The following is a 16,941-nucleotide window of genomic DNA, read 5'->3' as shown; positions in this document are numbered from 1 at the left end:
AATCATAATGAATGCCTGGAGAAATGAGAAGCAAAGAACTCTGAATCCAGTGGCAATTTCTACAACACAAAACTCCAATTTCATTCTAGATATAAAGATTAGAGGAGGTAAGCGAGCCAAAAGAAAAACCAGGGGCGCCTGGGTGGCTCAGTGGGTTAAGCGTTTGGCTCAAGTCATGCTCTTGGGGTCCTGGGAACAAGCCCTGCATCCCCCTCTCTCTTTGCCTGCCTCTCTGCCTACTTGTGATCTCTTATCTCTCTGTCAAATAAATAAATAAATCTCTTAAAAAAACAAAAAAGAAAGAAACAAAAGAAAAACCTGCTCATATACTGATTATTCCACAAAAGTTCATTAAAAACTAGGACTACGGGGGTGCCTGGGTGACTCAGTGGGTTGGGCCTTTGCCTTCAGCTCAGGTCATGATCTCAGGGTCCTGGGATCGAGCCCCATATCGGGCTCTCTGCTCGGCGGGGAGCCTGCTTCCCCCTCTCTCTCTGCCTGCCTCCCTGCCTACTTGTGATCGCTCTCTCTGTCAAATAAATAAATAAAATCTTAAAAAAAAAAAAAAAAAACCTAGGACTAAGGATACAACTAAGGATCAGGCTAGAGTCAGCTAACTGACTTTGGTATAAGACCGTTCCCATCCCCAACACACAAATCTAGTGATAGAGGAGGAAGGGGAAAAGAGGAGAAAAAAGAAGAGGGGAGAAAGAAAGGAAGAAAAGAAAGAGGAAAAAGAAGGAGGAAGAGAGGCAGGCAGGCAAGCAAGAAGGGAAGGAAGGAAAAAGAAAAGAACCGGGCATACAGTAGGAGCTAAATAAATAAATATGTGTTGAATGCAAGTACAATGTAACAGATCATAAATATGTTTGTTAGCCTTCAGAAAATTCACCCTCCTTGCCAGGGAAAAGAAGTCTTTCTAAATCTCAGCTGCTCTTGAGCTAAAATTGCCCGCAGCCTGCCAGGAGGCTGACACTGGACCCAAGGTGGGGCAGTCTGCAAAAGGCTGGATAACTGTCCTTAGGAGTCACAGGAAAATGAGTACAGGCAATAAAAGTGTTAAGACCCCCCCCCCAAAAAAAAAGTCTGTTAAATATTGGTAGAACTGATTTTTGCTTAAACTTTAAGTCTCAGAGTAATTGTAACTTACACAGTGGCAAATATACAAGTAGAGTGTCTCTCAACAGAATTCCAAAGACTGGTTTCCAGCAAAATAAGCCAGGATTCTCCCTATTGATACTAACCAGTAGAAAGAACACATTGATAGTTGTGAATGACACCATGGAATGAGAAGCTCCTAACAGCCATGAATATAAAATACTAGACATAGCTTAACCTCTTATCAAATGCACAAGTGTCATGTTTTCCACAGCTTGCAAGGTTCTCATTCATTGTGCTGCTCTACAATGAAAGTTCAGTACGGAAAAATAGGCATTTTGTAAACTTACAAAGATTTTTCCCTGTCAAGTGTGTTATTCAGATAACCAACTCAAACCTCCTTTGTACAAAACAAAAGTTGTACTCTTCTTATTCTCCACTCATGCAATAAATTGGAAAAGCGATTCAAATTAGAATTCAGAAGATCTTTCCATTCTACAAATAAAGTTGACTCTTCATCTCATCAAGATGTGAGCAACATCTTCTGTATTTTCAGAATTGGCTCAGTGAAACTTTAGGGACACCTAACAAACACTAATGTAGTATTTTAACTGACAGATAATAACCACTGCTTACATTTCCATTTATATTGTTCTACAGCTTCCAAAAAAATTTCATTCTTTTTAGTACTTAAAATCTCTGGTAGGGTAGAAAGGCAAGTAAAATCATCCCCATCTAACAAGAGAAAGAAATGAAACTTAAAAGGGAATTGCCCAAGGGAATGCATGGGTGGCTCAGGTCATGATCCCAGGGGGAGCCTGCTTCTCCCTTTGCCTGCCACTCCCCCTGCTTGTGCTCTCTCCTGTGTGCGTGCTCTCTCTCTCTGACAAATAAAATCTTAAAAAAAAAAAAAAAAAACTAATTTGCCCAAGGTCACAGAGTTTTTCAATAATAGTGCCTGGACTCAAACCAAGATTTTCTGACATCTTGTTATTCCTGATCTTTTGCCTAAGAATATCTCTACTTAAATGGTGTGGACACTAAAATGAAAGATGCTTCTAAAATTGCATGACATTTTTTATTTACATAAGGAAAAGTAAAATCATAGAATAATTTGTCAAAGAAAAGCACTGATTTTTATTAAAATTCTTATGAAATAGATCAATAAAAAAACCCAAAGCTACAAGAAATACAAAAAAAAAATGGCCATATAACTAATATTCTAAACTAGAATATTTATTTAGTAGTCAAATAAAATATTGGACACATTAGTAATTTCATGTTCATACAAGAATTTAAGTATTTCAATAAGCTACTGTCCACCCAAAAATGGTATTATGTTCTTAAAAATATCATTGCAGGTGATAGTTAAGCTTAGAGAAAAGGAACTGAAGAAAAACTCCAAATAATCTTGAATATGATTATGAATTTTGTGTTTACATTCCCTAGGCAATGCAGGGTCTGGGATACAGTAAATACTTAAAGAATATATGATTTTTTAAAAATGTGCATTCTTCAATTCTAATGACTTAATAATTATTTAAGAATTACAACAAATTATCATTCCCTATAAAGGGAACTTTAAAAAAAAAATTGGGGGCACCTGGGTGGCTCAGGCATTCTGCTCAGGTCATGATCCCAGGGTTCTGGGATGGAGCCCTGCATCAGGCTCCCTGCTGGGCAGGGAGTCTGCTTCTCCCTCTCCCTGCTTGTGTTCCCTCTCTCACTGTGTCTCTCTCTGTCCAATAAATTAAAAAATCTTTAAAAAGAAAAGAAAAGAAAAAGAATCATTCCACAAACAGGAAAGTATTTACTTAGTGGCAGAATACTGAAATTGACATTTTAGTCAGTATAATCTATTCAATGCATGTGGTGTATATACCTCACTGAGACAAGGACAGTCTACTGACAGGTCCTCCTAAGGTTTCAGATCATTCAGGATCAGCCTGCAAGCAGGGACAGATATAGCAGTGGAGCCTGAAGAATGGAGAGAGAAATAAGAGAAGCCCAACTTAAGAAAAGTAAGAAAAGGGCGCCTGGGTGGCTCAGTGGGTTAAGCCTCTGCCTTCAGCTTAGGTCATGATCCCATGGTCCTGGGATTGAGCCCACATCAGGCTCTCTGCTCCCCAGGGAGCCTGTTCCCCCCTCTCTTCTCTGCCTGCCTCTCTGCCTACTTGTGATATCTCTCTCTCTCTCTCTCTCTCTCTCTCTCTCTCTGTCAAATAAATAAATAAAAATCTTAAAAAAAAAAAAAAAAAGACAAGAAAAGTAAGAAAAGTTTCAATAGGAGGAGCCAGCACCAATGCCCTGATCCCTGGATCAATCTAGAGACCAGACAGGCAGAGCACCAGTACTCACACCCTGCCTGCAGCCTTGTGCTTGCACACCAACCTCCTCTTCCCACCTGTCCCCTCCCTTTTATTACTCCTCCTTCCCTAGAGATGCTCATCTTTAAGAGATAATTTCTACAACCCAGAGGGCCACTAAAACTCTCTTTTCTTTCTATCCTTCATCTAGTTTCCTTCTAAATAAATATATCAATATTTCAGTGTTTTTTTAAGTGAATCATTTTAAAAGAATACTAACCATTAGCAGGAGCATTTCAGGAATGTGACAAAAATGATCAAAATAATGCATTAATATTACTAAAATTTGCGACAAAGTATTATCATGTACAATGTAGGATAAAGGAGTCTAAGGAATTGGAAAACATTATATCTTCAATTTTGCTTCAACCTCATAAGTCATATAGTGCCTAAGTTTCCTATCTATAAATAAAACAGCTCAAAATATCACTATTATATTGTAGATAAGTAGGATGTCTTATTCTTAAGTGATGGATGCTATAGTATTTAAAAGTAAAATATAATGTCTACAACTCATTTTCAAAAGGCTCAATGAAAAATGCATGTCTATTTTCTATCTTTATATACATACACATATATAGAGCAAAATGCAGCAGAATGTTAATATTGAATCTAGGTATTGAGCAGGCAGATCCTAGCTATTCTTTCTAGTTTTCTATTTCAATTTTTCATAATAAAAGTTGGAGAAAACAAATTCGATATATACTCAACATCTGTTTATGATTATTAGCATCGTTAAGTTAAACTTTCAGAAATATTTTTGCAAGCAACACCATCAGAACATTGAGCTACGCATCCAACCTGGTTATACAGCAAGTCACATGAAAACAAGGCTAACGTGCTAGCATACAAGAAGACACAGGTGGTGTTCTAGAACACAATTACCTCTGGCCAGGGACTGCACCTCCGCAACACTGTAGCACGCCCCGGGGGCTCAGTGGGGTTCGCTCAGGGCCAGTAGGCAGGGGCTCTAATCTGTTGACCATGTGTGACTTTCACAAGTCACAACTTCTCTGGGGCTCATATTCCAGTTTCTCTCATGGTGCCCTCCTCTCTGTCCCTTGCAGAATGATTCTGGCCCTCACGAATTCCTGCCTAACTATGGTAGCAGCCTCATACACCAGCCATCTGCTGCCAAGCTTGACCCCTTCAAGATCCTGAACAGAGCTACCAAGTAATCAACCCAGAAGACCTTTGATCCTGTGACAAAATTCAACACTCTGAAAATATGGCATATTTTAAGCCATTCTAAGATTTAGCCCCAATCTCCCCTCCTATCTCCTACTCCATCCCCTTGCCTATTATTCTAGGGTTCACCAATGCTAAGCTGCAAACCAACTACCCTCTCCCCCAACTCAGGGCTCTTCACTTCATGCCTTTGCTCTTGCTGTTGCCTGGGAGAGCAGTTTCATCCTTTCCTGGATCACATAGGCAACTTCTTAATGGGTACAGGGTTTCCTTCTGGGGTGATGAGAATGTTCTAAATCTGGACAGAGATGGCAGTTACATAACACTGTGAACATGCTATATGCCACTGAACTGTTCACTTTAAAATGATTAATTTTAGGGGCACTTTAAGTGGCTCAGTCAATTAAGCACCTGCCTTTGGCTTCAGGTCATAATCCCAGGGACCTGGGATCAAGTCCCTGCATGGGGGTCCTTGCTCTGCTTCTTCCTCTCCCTCCACCCCTCCCCACGGCTTATGCCCTCTCTCTGTCAAATAAATAAATTAAATATTTTTAAAAAATAAATTAAAAATAAATAAAATAAATAATTTTACGTTCTGTGAATCTCCCCTCAACTTTTTTAAAAAAACAGCAACAGCAACTCATCCTATTTAAAAAACAAAATCACCTTCACCAACTCCTCAGCCCGAGACTGGAACAGTCCCCTGTCAAATCAGTTATGACTTTGTATTACCTGTTTATAGAACTCCCCCACCATACTTTGAGCCTCTTGTCTTCCACTGCTTCTCATTCCCTCATGCTCAGCTTAGGCCTTCAAGAAACTTCTTTTTTTTAACAAATGAAAAGTAGAGACACCTCTTGCGCAAGAGGCTAGAGTAGATAGTCTTTTGAAGATCTCAACCTACAAGTCTCTTGTAGAGACTTTGGAAATGGGAAAGGAAAAGATCAGGAAAGACTGTGGTTCATCTGGTTATGAAGGATAAAAGTGGAAAGACCCTTAGTGAGATTTTTCAGTTAGTAATAAAGAGAAATAACATTTACTGAGTTCTTAACTATAATTATTAATCCCATTTTCCAAATGAGGAAACAAATATATTTCAGTAACTTGCCTAAGGTCACAAAGGGGCAGCAAGACTCAGACCCAAGTGACCTGACACCCTGCCCCGCCTCCATTCTGCCCCAGGCAGGGCTGCAGAAGCTATGAATGGACTTTCTTTGGCCCACAATTTGGCTTTTCTAAGGCTGAGGAAACACTCCATTTTCCACCTTTATCTACTTAGCCACTACCACAAATGTTTTTTCTGTTTCATAATTTTTTTTAAAATAAAATGTTAATTTTTAAAAAGAATCCAACATTTAAAAAAAGAGATGAATCATAAAAAGAGCTCTCATTTAAAAATATCTCCCACATGTAAATCAGCAAGTGTTTGTGGGCTTTTCCTCCCTTACAGGGCTAAAAAGATCAGTGTGTGATACCCTCACTAGAACCCAACTATACCAACTAGGCTTCTCCACTGGAGACTCTTTTCAAGGACCCCCAACCTCTGTACAAGGTAAGTACCCTGCAGATGAGAAAATCATGGAATAACAAAAACAAGCTAGAAGAAAAATTATACACTCACTTTTTTAGTTTAGAAAGCATGATGTACATATCCTTCCCCTCTTCCCTCTAATTATTTCACAATCTGGTTAAAAAAAAAAAAAATGAACCAAAAGTCACTGAGATTGAAAAAAATAATTATTTGTGCACCTGAATGGGAAAACCTTATCACAGAGATAATGTCAAATCCTGACAACATTATCAATAAGGATAATATTAAAAACATATCACCCCCCACAAAAAAAAGTATATACCCCATGGTACGCACTTGCACGTGCACATCTCCAAACAGTAAGCCCACTTTTCAGTTCTACTGGATTCTCAGCACTGGTTTCACCCATACATCCTCCTAAATATTTAAAATCAAGAACTGTAGGATACTGTGTTGGGCAAATACACACACACACACACAAAATCAAAAAAGCAAAACGGGTAAGAATATCACAGATAATATGACAAAGTAGAATTCAGGACAAAAGTTTAATGGGACAAATTAAGGACTTTTATACCATTATTTATACTCCACAGTGAATATAAAATAGCCAACAGTCTTAATGTACCAATTATCACAAAATTAAGTACATAAAACAAAAACTGGAGTACAAAGGAAGGTGTCAGCAACACAGCTATGGTGAGACACACACTATTCTCAAAGCTATAATAAGCCAAGTAGCAAAAATTAAGATGTAACGCCCAGAGATCAACAAGAACAAGGCATCAAAAGGAAAAAATGGTCAAACACAAACAGTTCCTATAACAAGAAGTAAAAGTGGCAATAAGCATAGAAATATATGTCCACACTGCCTAGAAATCAAAAACACAAATTAAAGCTGTATTTTGTTAAAGCTGTATTATTTTTCCAATCAAGTTGACAAATATGTTCTAAATCATATTACTGGAATGCAACAACTGTATACACTGCTGGAAGGAACACAATTGGTTTCGAGACTTAACATAAAATGCCTCCCTTCCCCCTAAACACTCCTCCCTCCAATTTTCTTTGGTATATAGCTCAAGAATATAAGACTATAGAACAAATGTCATAGCTTTACATTTGAAATTCTACCATTTCACAATAGTTAAAAACATGGGTTCCAGGGTCGGGCTACCTGATCTCCACTTATTAGGTATGGCACTTGAGGCAAGTAAACTATTTAACTTTGTCTATAAAATGATGGCAATGGTACTGACTTCTTAGGGCTGCTGTGAAGTTTAAGTAAGCTAAGGTAAAGCACTTGGAACAATGCTGGGGCATACATGCTCAATAAATATTGGCTATGGGCACTTGGATTTTTTTTTTTTTAAAGATTTTATTTATTTATTTGACAGAGACAGATCACAAGTAGGCAGAGAGGCAGGCAGAGAGGAGGAAGCAGGCTCCCTGCTGAGCAGAGAGCCCGATGCGGGGCTCGATCCCAGGACCTTGAGATCATGACCTGAGCCGAAGGCAGCGGCTTAACCCACTGAGCCACCCAGGCGCCCTGGCACTTGGATTTCTTATAACTAACTTCTTTTCAAGTAATTCACTAGCATTTACTTAGTACTCCTAATGGGACATTCACATCTGCTCCAATCATTTCAAATGACTTATAATTTTAAATATGGGGGTTATTAGAATCAAATATGATTCAAGAAATTATACATATATCATTACTATAGCATCAAGGTAATTAAATGCTGACTGAACAACAAAGAGGCAATCTGGAAAATTTAAAAAGAGCATAAGTAGTGGTTTATGATATGGCATGGGGACATGTTTTATTCTTTATCTTCAACTGTATTTTGTTTTCTACCCTGACCATGTATGCCCTTTGGAGGGTTGGGCAAGATTTTTAAAACAATAGACAGCCATTTACCTTGACGGGTTCAGTCACATACCTACTCTCTCTCAAGAGCACTTAGCAGGTCTGATTCAATTGTGTAATTACAGTTCATCATATCGCATCTTTTGCCAGAGCTTTAGTAACTCAACTATATCAGTTCATCATTTGCACATCATTTCGGAGACTATACCATTCAGGAATAAATTAGTCAACGTCATTAATAACCAAGATTTCTGAGGCTAACAAAAATACAAAAGAGGAAACCGTTTTGGGGACAACAGGTCAATTTATTCCTGTATTTTTGTGTTATATATTTAAGCCTAGACGTATATAAAGCATTTAGTTATTTTATGATTTAGGAAAATGACGCAATAAGCATATATTAGCCCACCTTTCTATTTACAATTTCAGTAAGTACATTTCAATCAACATTTTTTGGCAAATTAAATTCCCTACAGAAATCAATTTGATTGCTCTTGCATAAATAAGCTCGGGCAGGTGGAAATTTTCAACCATTTGTTACATTCCTTAGGTGTCTGGGCAAATGTTTGCATGATTCCTAACAGGATACTTAAATCCTCTATTATGATAGAGATAAAACACATGAGTTATAATGTTTAAGTCCAAAATTCTTGGATGTAGTTTTCTTTACCAAGCATTTCACTGTATATTAAACAAGGCTGATAAGAATAATGTTGCTGGCTATTAGCTAATTCTAGGGGGAAGGGGAAAAGGGTGAACTTGTTACCTCATCAACAGAATAACTTCTTCAGACGAAACTTTACCCGCTCCAATTAGAAATCTCTCTGAACAAGGATTTAAACTTGTCGAGGAATCCAAACTTTTAATTCAGGTTAAAAAAATTAAAAGGCGGGGTGCCTGGGTGGCTCAGTGGGTTAAAGCCTCTGCCTACGGCTCAGGTCATGATCTCAGGGTCCTGGGATCGAATCCTGCATCGGGCTCTCTGCTCAGCAGTGAGCCTGCTTCCCCCTCCCTCTCTCTCTCTCTCTACTTGTAATCTCTGTCTGTCAAATAAATAAATAAAATCTTAAAAAAAAAAAGGCAAAGCCTTCCTTTAACTATTTCGCCCAGCGGCCCTGTCTAAATTCTCGTCCATACCTCAACTGCTCCACCCCCTACCAAAACACCAAAGCTCCTTTCCAAACCTGGTGCTCCCTCAGAGCACTCTCTAATTTCACAGCTCCACACTGCTGCACTTGGCTGTTCTCTTGCCTGGAAAGCCCTTCAGACTGCCCATCTGGCCCAGGCTCACCTTCACCTTCCAGCCTCTTCCCTGACCCCATCCTACACATCTGTGCTCCCACAGCAATTTATATACACCTCTATTGATGGTTTTAACATAAGGAATTGTTTTTTGTTTAGCTCTCTTAAAAATTTGAAGGCTGTGACTAGATTTTTATGATAGAAATTTTAGAATATATAGAAAATACAGTAGCATCACAAAAAATACGACAGTATCATGAACCAGCCAACTACAACAATTAATTCATGACCAATCCCATTTCAACTTGTACCCCCTACTCACTTCTCCTACCTGCTCACTCACAGATTATTTGGAAACAAATCCCACTTCACATCATTTCATTTGTAGATAGTATACTTCTACATGTTTCTCTGAAAGATAAAAACACTTTGCAAACATACGACCACATTACCCAGAGGAAGAGAGAGAAGCTGAGCAGGGAGCCCTATGTGGGGCTCAATCCCAGGACCCTGAGGTCATGACCTGAGCAGATGCTTAACAGACTAAGCCATCCAGGTGTCCCTATTTTTATTATTAATCAAGGTCTAAATGAAGTCCATCATTATAATCAATTAATATGTCTCCTAAGTCTCTCTCTTTTTTTTAAGATTTTATTTGTTTATTTGACAGACAGAGATCACAAGTAGGCAGAGAAGCAGGCAGATAGAGAGGAAGGGAAGCAGGCCCCCTGCTGAGCAGAGAGCCCGATTCGGGACTCGATCCCAGGACCCTGAGATCATGACCCGAGCCGAAGGCAGCGGCTTAACCCACTGAGCCACCTAGGCGCCCTCCTAAGTCTCTTTTAATCTCTAGATTTCTCCCCCATTTTTTTCTTCTTATAATTTATTTTTGAAGAAACTAGGCCATTTGTTCCAAGCGTTTCCCACGATCATAATTACACTCATTGCATCCCATTGTTCCTCCATCCCTACATTTTCTATTAAATGGAGGAAAGATCTAGAAGCCTGTCATATTCAGGTTTGGTTCTTTTGGCAAGACTATATTCATAGGCAGTAATGAATATTTCCATCAGGAGATAAATTACATCTGGTTTTCTTTCTTTTTGAGACATTAGTAGCCAATTGTAATCACTGTCTCTGCCCTAGATCCATCAATTCATTAGAAGGTGTAAAATTGTGATATACTAATTCCATCTCCCTTCTTCTCTTAGCTGGAATAAAACACCCTGCATAAAAGAGGAACTTCTCTCATCAAATACTTGGTTAACCTGAGGAAAAGCATACCTCCTTCTTTGTCTTTATTTTCTGGTTCTTAAAAGAATACATCAGCTCTCTAGCATCCTCCAAAAGTGACAACTTCCTCCTGTTTTTCTAATCATAAATACGAAATCACAGATTTCAAGATTTTGATACACTGTCATATTATCCTTACTGTTGATGGAACTGTCCCATCATGGGTCAAGTGGGAACCTCTTCAAGTTGACTCCTAAGTCCTAATCTTTGACAGTCTCCTTGCTTTCAAGGGGGACAAAAGATTCCAGGCTCAATTTGCACATTTTCTGCTTCCAACTTGGAATTATCTATTTCTTAACAAAGGATCTAATTATTAATTCACTCTTAAGTCCAAATTATGTTTTCCATAAATGTTTTCCAAATTAAATAAGGTTACTGCTTACCTAGGTCCAATTCCTGAAGTAATCATTTTAAATTTCAGAATATGTACAGATATATAATCACTGTATCACTCTTATTTAAAGAATTTAAATTGCTGGGGCACCTGAGTGGCTCAGTGGGTTAAGCCTCTGCCTTTGGCTCAGCTCATGATCTCAGGGTCCTGGGAACGAACTTCACATTGGGCTCTCTGCTTGGCAGGGAGCCTGCTTCCCCCTCTCTCTCTACCTGCCTCTCTGCCTAGTTGTGATCTCTGTCTATCTCTCTCTCTGTCAAATAAATAAATAAATCTAAAATAATAATAAAAGTAAAGAATTTAAATTGTTAATTGCTCATCATTTAAATTATTGGCCCCATCGTGTACCAAAAGATGTACTAAAGCAACTCAAACATTCTGCTTTGGTATTATAATAAAATTCAGCAATTCAAATCACCATGATGACCTGGGTTGACATCAAAAGTATAAATACAGGTCTTCTTTACTGCGATCTTCCTTCAAGAACACAAGAAATACAAGGCAGGGGTAACTCTAGGAAACTGTCTGAATAAAATTTTAAGTTAAACATTTTAATCAAAGGTTGGCATCAACTTGAATTAAATTGAGTAAACAGTGCTCAATTAAGTATCATGAGTTTAAACATAATGATCTGTGATCTTATTTATATTACCCCAAAATCACTGTTATAATATTAACATCTTTTCAAACATACTCCAAACCCTAAGAGGGAAACACAAAACCCTCATTTTCAAAACCACAACTGAGACAAAACATAATCCTTTATGCTTTCTAAACATCTTGAACTTCTATTTTTTCTTAAAGATTTATTTATTTATTTGAGAGAAAACATGTGAGTGCCTGAGAAGGCAGGGTGAGGGGTTGGGACAGAGAGCATCTCACTTAGCGGGGAGCCCAATGCAAGGCTCCATCTCATGACCCTGAGATCATGACCTGAGCCAAAATCAAGAGTAGGACATTTGACCAACCGAGCCATTCAGGCACCCCAAACATCTCAAACTTCCGTTCTTAGTGGAACCAAAGGAATTTTTTTGAAGATATTTTTCAGTTGCTATATTTGTAACTCTAAATGTTTTTAGAAAAAGCAATATTTTTTCAGGGTCCTGAAACATTAACAAGATGCTTTTGTACATATTTGGTTGCTCATTTACAGAATTCATTGTTCCAAAGTCAGAGCAGCCTAGAGAAATGGCAGCAAAAATAACCACAGCCTCCCATATCAGAGATAACTAACAATCAAGCGTTTCCTCCACTACAAATGTTAAGTGTAGGGACCGTTTAGGTGTCTGCTTACAATATTTGTTTGCAGTACCTCTACTAGTTCTTGAAATACACCCCCTTAATTTTAATTACTCAATTTTCCTAGTCTGAACTAGGTGAAAACAGAATAGCCTATTCTCACCATACATATAATTTTACATATAATTGCACATATAATTGACTAGATTTGAAATGGCATTTACAGTCATTTAATTACCCCTTTCAGAAATCTGAAGCTCCAATTTAGTAATTAAAATAAATGTCAACAACAAAAATAGTCTTATTTTATGATTAAAAGAGGCAGCTATCTCCAGATTCAGCTAGTACAGGACAAATTCTCAACTGTATTTTACCCACAGTTGATAATTAAGAACTACACTTATATATATGTGTATATGCATAACTTCTGTTGCGTGAGCTCTAAACTATGGTAGTATTCAGACTATTTTAAATGATTTTTTCCTACATATAATTTAGCATGTTAAGATTCTGTATTTCACATACTATAAAATATATACAACGGTCTATTGCTAACGCATCTCTTTCAGATACATAAGCTTAAACAAGAAAAAATATTTATGAAATACACATCTAAGATTTTTGTCCTCAAATCAAAGTTGTGCGGAGCATATTGTGATTATTTCCATGATAATTAAAATGACTGCTTTAAGATTCAAATTCAGTAATCATGGGGAGGGAAAAAAAAGCAAGATATATGCCCCTTAACATATCAGAATAGATTCTATACGAAACAAACATTTAACTTAAATGTTAAAAAAAAAAATGAAACAAATTAAAAAACTAAAAGAAACTAGGTAGAATTTTTTGCTTTTTAATATCGAAGAGTAGAAAGACCAAGATACTATGTAAATACAAGTCACAGAGGGATGACAAATTCAATTGCATAAAAATAACCACTTTCTGCATAGCAAAAGTCACCATAATCAAAGTCATAAGACAAATAACCAATTAAGAAAACATACTATTCATATCAAAATGAGTAATTGCCTTGATATAGAGTACATACAAATGAATTTTAAAAAATCAACAACCCAACAGAAAAATGGAAAGGATAAACTGTTAATGAAAAAAAAAGAACATGCAGTGGGGTCTTACAAGCATGGAAAAAGTAATTTCTCACACATGGGGTACATGATGAAGGAAATTTAACAGCATTCTTCAGTATTGCAAATGCGCCACATCCTTTTACGGAGCAATTCCACTTTTATGACACAGACACAGACACACACACACACACACACACACACACACTTGAAATACACACAGGCTTATTCATCATTGTATATTACAGCAGGATTTGAAGGGAGATGCTCTGAATGGGCCTAATTATTTACAGTTTTTAAAAAGGATATAGAACAACAAGTACAGTGTGCTACCATTCTAATAAAGGGTGAATATTTACATTCCTATTGGCTTGCATATGCTAAACTCTCCCTGGAGGAAGAGGCAAGCAACTGGTAACACCAACAGTACATACACATGTGACCAAATCTGACATTAGGGATTATGGTATGGATTGAAAGCAAAAGGAACCTACTTCTCCTGTACATTCACTTTATTCTACCTTGGTTTGGTTTTATTTTTTATTAGTCATCAACTCAATTATTTTCATTTAAATATTTTTCCCAAAATTTATTCTAGTATTTCACTTAAACAGACATGTTTTCTAAGCAGACAGGTTCTACCTTTTTATACTATGTATTTCTCTTTATTTTTATGCTATTTTAAGAAAAAAATGCTCAGTTAAGTAAGTGCTAAGATTTAAGTTGAGGGAGACGCACTTAATGTTCCAAATGTATACAATGCAAACAGGCATGCTGATAATAGCAATAAAAAATACTCTGCATTTCTAGAAAACGGGATAAAATTAAGGTATAAAAATCTCTAGGTGGAATGTGGATCTGTAGTGCAAGCCAAAGAAAATGGGAAAATACAGCAAATAAATATAAAAAAGCTATCTTTTATAAAAATGAAACACAACCTGTACTACAAAAAAGCTGAATCTTTATTAATACTCAACCACAGTGACCTCTCACACACTAAACGACATTTGTCAATTATTATCTAAAAAACAATGTGAAACAAAATAATCTCTCCTATATGCTTATAAATTAATTTCATGCTTTATTAATCAACATCAAACCATCAAATATCATGCCACCTACAACTCTCTTTTTTTTTTAAAACTGGAAATTAAGGAGCCTAGTTTTGCCACAATTTCCTGTTTAGTCTAAGTAAAATCATCCCAGAAAGTCAGAATTGAGTAAGCCACAATTCTGAATTAACTCCTAACCAAAAGCAGATTAATTAGTATTCTCATAAAAAGCATATATAAACATTTGGTAAACTTCGTTAATAATAAAGGTCCTTTTTAATTACTCCCTAGGGGAACTGGGCAGTTTGAGCATCACATCTCATTGGCGTTTCTGACCCTTCACAACTTGTTAAGTAACGTTTAATACTATAGAATGCTGATGACATTGCCATTCTTCTGACTTGCCAAATTATCTAAATCCCCAGCATCTGCAGTCAGTCTGTTTCTCAAGATTTCTTATCTCCTGCCAACGAAAGAGAGGCCCTGAGTGCTCCTTAGCGTGCACACACGGAGGCCAGGCTGCAGATGAACGAGCGAATGCCTGTCCCGCACGGATCTGTCCCACAGGTGAAACTCGGCCTCAAAGGACAACCAAACTCCCCAGTTTCACCTCCGCTTCCAGGATCGCCGCCCGATTCTGTCTGCCTCCGTCAGAAATCAAACTTCCCCAGTGATACGGCGAAGGCAGCCCGCACACGACGACACCCGCCCCCCCCGCCCGCCCCGGCGCCACCAGCCTCCGAGTCCCGGGCCCACGGAGGGTGCGGGGAGCCGCGGGCCGGCGCGGAGTCCGCTGCCCGGCCCACCCGGACTGCGGGGTGCGACTCCCCCGTCTGGCCCCCGCGGGCCCGGCCAGGCAGAGCGCGCGTGGGCAGCCTGGCCAGCACCGGGCGAGAGAAAGAGCCGGGGTCGCCGGGCGCAGGGGGGAACGCAGAAAGCCGGGATGGCGGAGGGGGCCCACTGGCCCCCAGAGCGCCGGGGTTTCTCCCGGGAGCTCGAAGACCTTGGGGAGAGGGGCGGGTGCTGCGCCGGGCCGGCTAGGCGGAGGGTCCCCAGGGTCTCCGCGCCGACCCCCCGGCCCCGGCCCCAGGAAAGAGTCCCCGGGCGACGGAGCGGGACGGCCGAAGGCAGGCTGAGGAGAGCTGCGCGCGCTTCCGAGCACACAACCCCGCGACTCTCGGGAAGGCAGCGCCGGCAACCCGGGACGCGCAGGGGCCGCGGGACTCACCGCGCTGGCGGTGGCGGCGGCGCCAGACGACGCGGGGCCGGACGCGTCCTGCCTCCTCAGGCGGGACTTCAGACTCTTCATGGCCAAGTCTTCGCAGTCCGGCTCCCGGCGGCGCAGCGCGCCTCTGTCGCGCGCGAACCTTCAAGTGCTCCGGCTGCGAGCCCTCATGAAGGCGGAGGAGGCGGCGCCGGCGGTCCCGGCCCCACCTGCCACCTGGGGGCTCCAGGCTGCCCACCGCTCCCTGGCCGGCGACGGGACTCCCCTCCCACAGCCAATCCTGCCGCGGCCCTGGAGGGGGTGGGGCCGGCCCCGACCAGTCAGAATCCGGGAAGAGGGCGGGACTTCCCTTTCAAACTTAATAACACCCTTCCTCTCCCTGCTGGAGGAAAAGTTCTGAACTTCGGCTGCGCGAGTGACTTCGGTGAGCGGCGGCGGCTGGGACGTAGCGAGAGCCAGGCTCCAGGGCACTGGTGCCATCCTGCTTTAGTGATAGAGCCTCAGGTCGAAAGAAAGCATGGGGTCCAGGCAAAGCCGGCTGTTGTCTTGGCCGTACCCACCCCCCTCCTCCCCACGTGCTCTTTCCCAAGATCAGTTCCCTTCCTCTCTTGCGGTCCCAGGAAGGACACACAACAGCTCTCAACTTCCCTTCCATTCGCCTACAGATCCCCGTGCCTGGAGACAGCACGCATCAAAAACTCCGGAAACGAACAGCAGCCTCTAAGGAATAAGGCGCTGGCGCTATGGAAAAACAACGAAGAACATATTTTGAAAGACGCTACAGTAAATATTAGATCATCAATAATTACTTGATGAGTGAAAAACCCGCTGCTTTGGAGAGAAAGAGATGGTATGGAGGGACGGGGAGAGCATCAATAAAATATAGTGATAAAGGCAGTGATTTAAAAAGAAGAGAGAGAGGGGCGCCTGGGTGGCTCAGTGGGTTAAGCCGCTGCCTTCGGCTCAGGTCATGATCTCAGGGTCCTGGGATCGAGTCCCGCATCGGGCTCTCTGCTCAGCAGGGAGCCTGCTTCTCTCTCTCTCTCTCTGCCTGCCTCTCCATCTACTTGTGATTTCTCTCTGTCAAATAAATAAATAATAAAATCTTTAAAAAAATAAAAAAATTAAAAGAAGAGAGAGAAAGACAAAATCTTTGAAAAGCAAAAAAGTATACCTGGAGCCCTTTGTGCTGTGCCAGACAGAAGAGGAAACAAGATCTAGCGCTTTCCATACGGTCACAGTCTGCTATACTTGATCTTCCCTCTCTGCTGTAATATTCCCTACTTAAGCTGCTGAATTAGTTTATAAGCCTCAAAAAAAAAGTGTAGTCTTTCAATGAGAATCTAGGCTTTCAA

The 16,941-nt window shown here is 40.2% G+C and overlaps 1 protein-coding gene across 1 annotated transcript in view; it reads right to left on the bottom strand.

Annotated features, from left to right (window-relative positions):
- UACA (uveal autoantigen with coiled-coil domains and ankyrin repeats) overlaps window positions 1-15,782 on the bottom strand; it is an 88,303-nt gene extending 72,521 nt beyond the window's left edge. The window contains exon 1 of the mRNA XM_044231572.1: window positions 15,590-15,782. Within this exon, the coding sequence (XP_044087507.1) occupies window positions 15,590-15,670 (81 nt within the window). The 5' untranslated portion in view covers window positions 15,671-15,782. The remainder of the gene's footprint in view (window positions 1-15,589) is intronic.
- Window positions 15,783-16,941: the final 1,159 nt, after the last annotated feature.

Source organism: Neovison vison, chromosome 13 (assembly GCF_020171115.1).
Source record: "Neovison vison isolate M4711 chromosome 13, ASM_NN_V1, whole genome shotgun sequence".
NCBI classification, from domain to species: domain Eukaryota; kingdom Metazoa; phylum Chordata; class Mammalia; order Carnivora; family Mustelidae; genus Neogale; species Neogale vison.
Note: the sequence above shows the minus strand (reverse complement) of the source record. Positions and strands in the feature narration are given on the sequence as shown.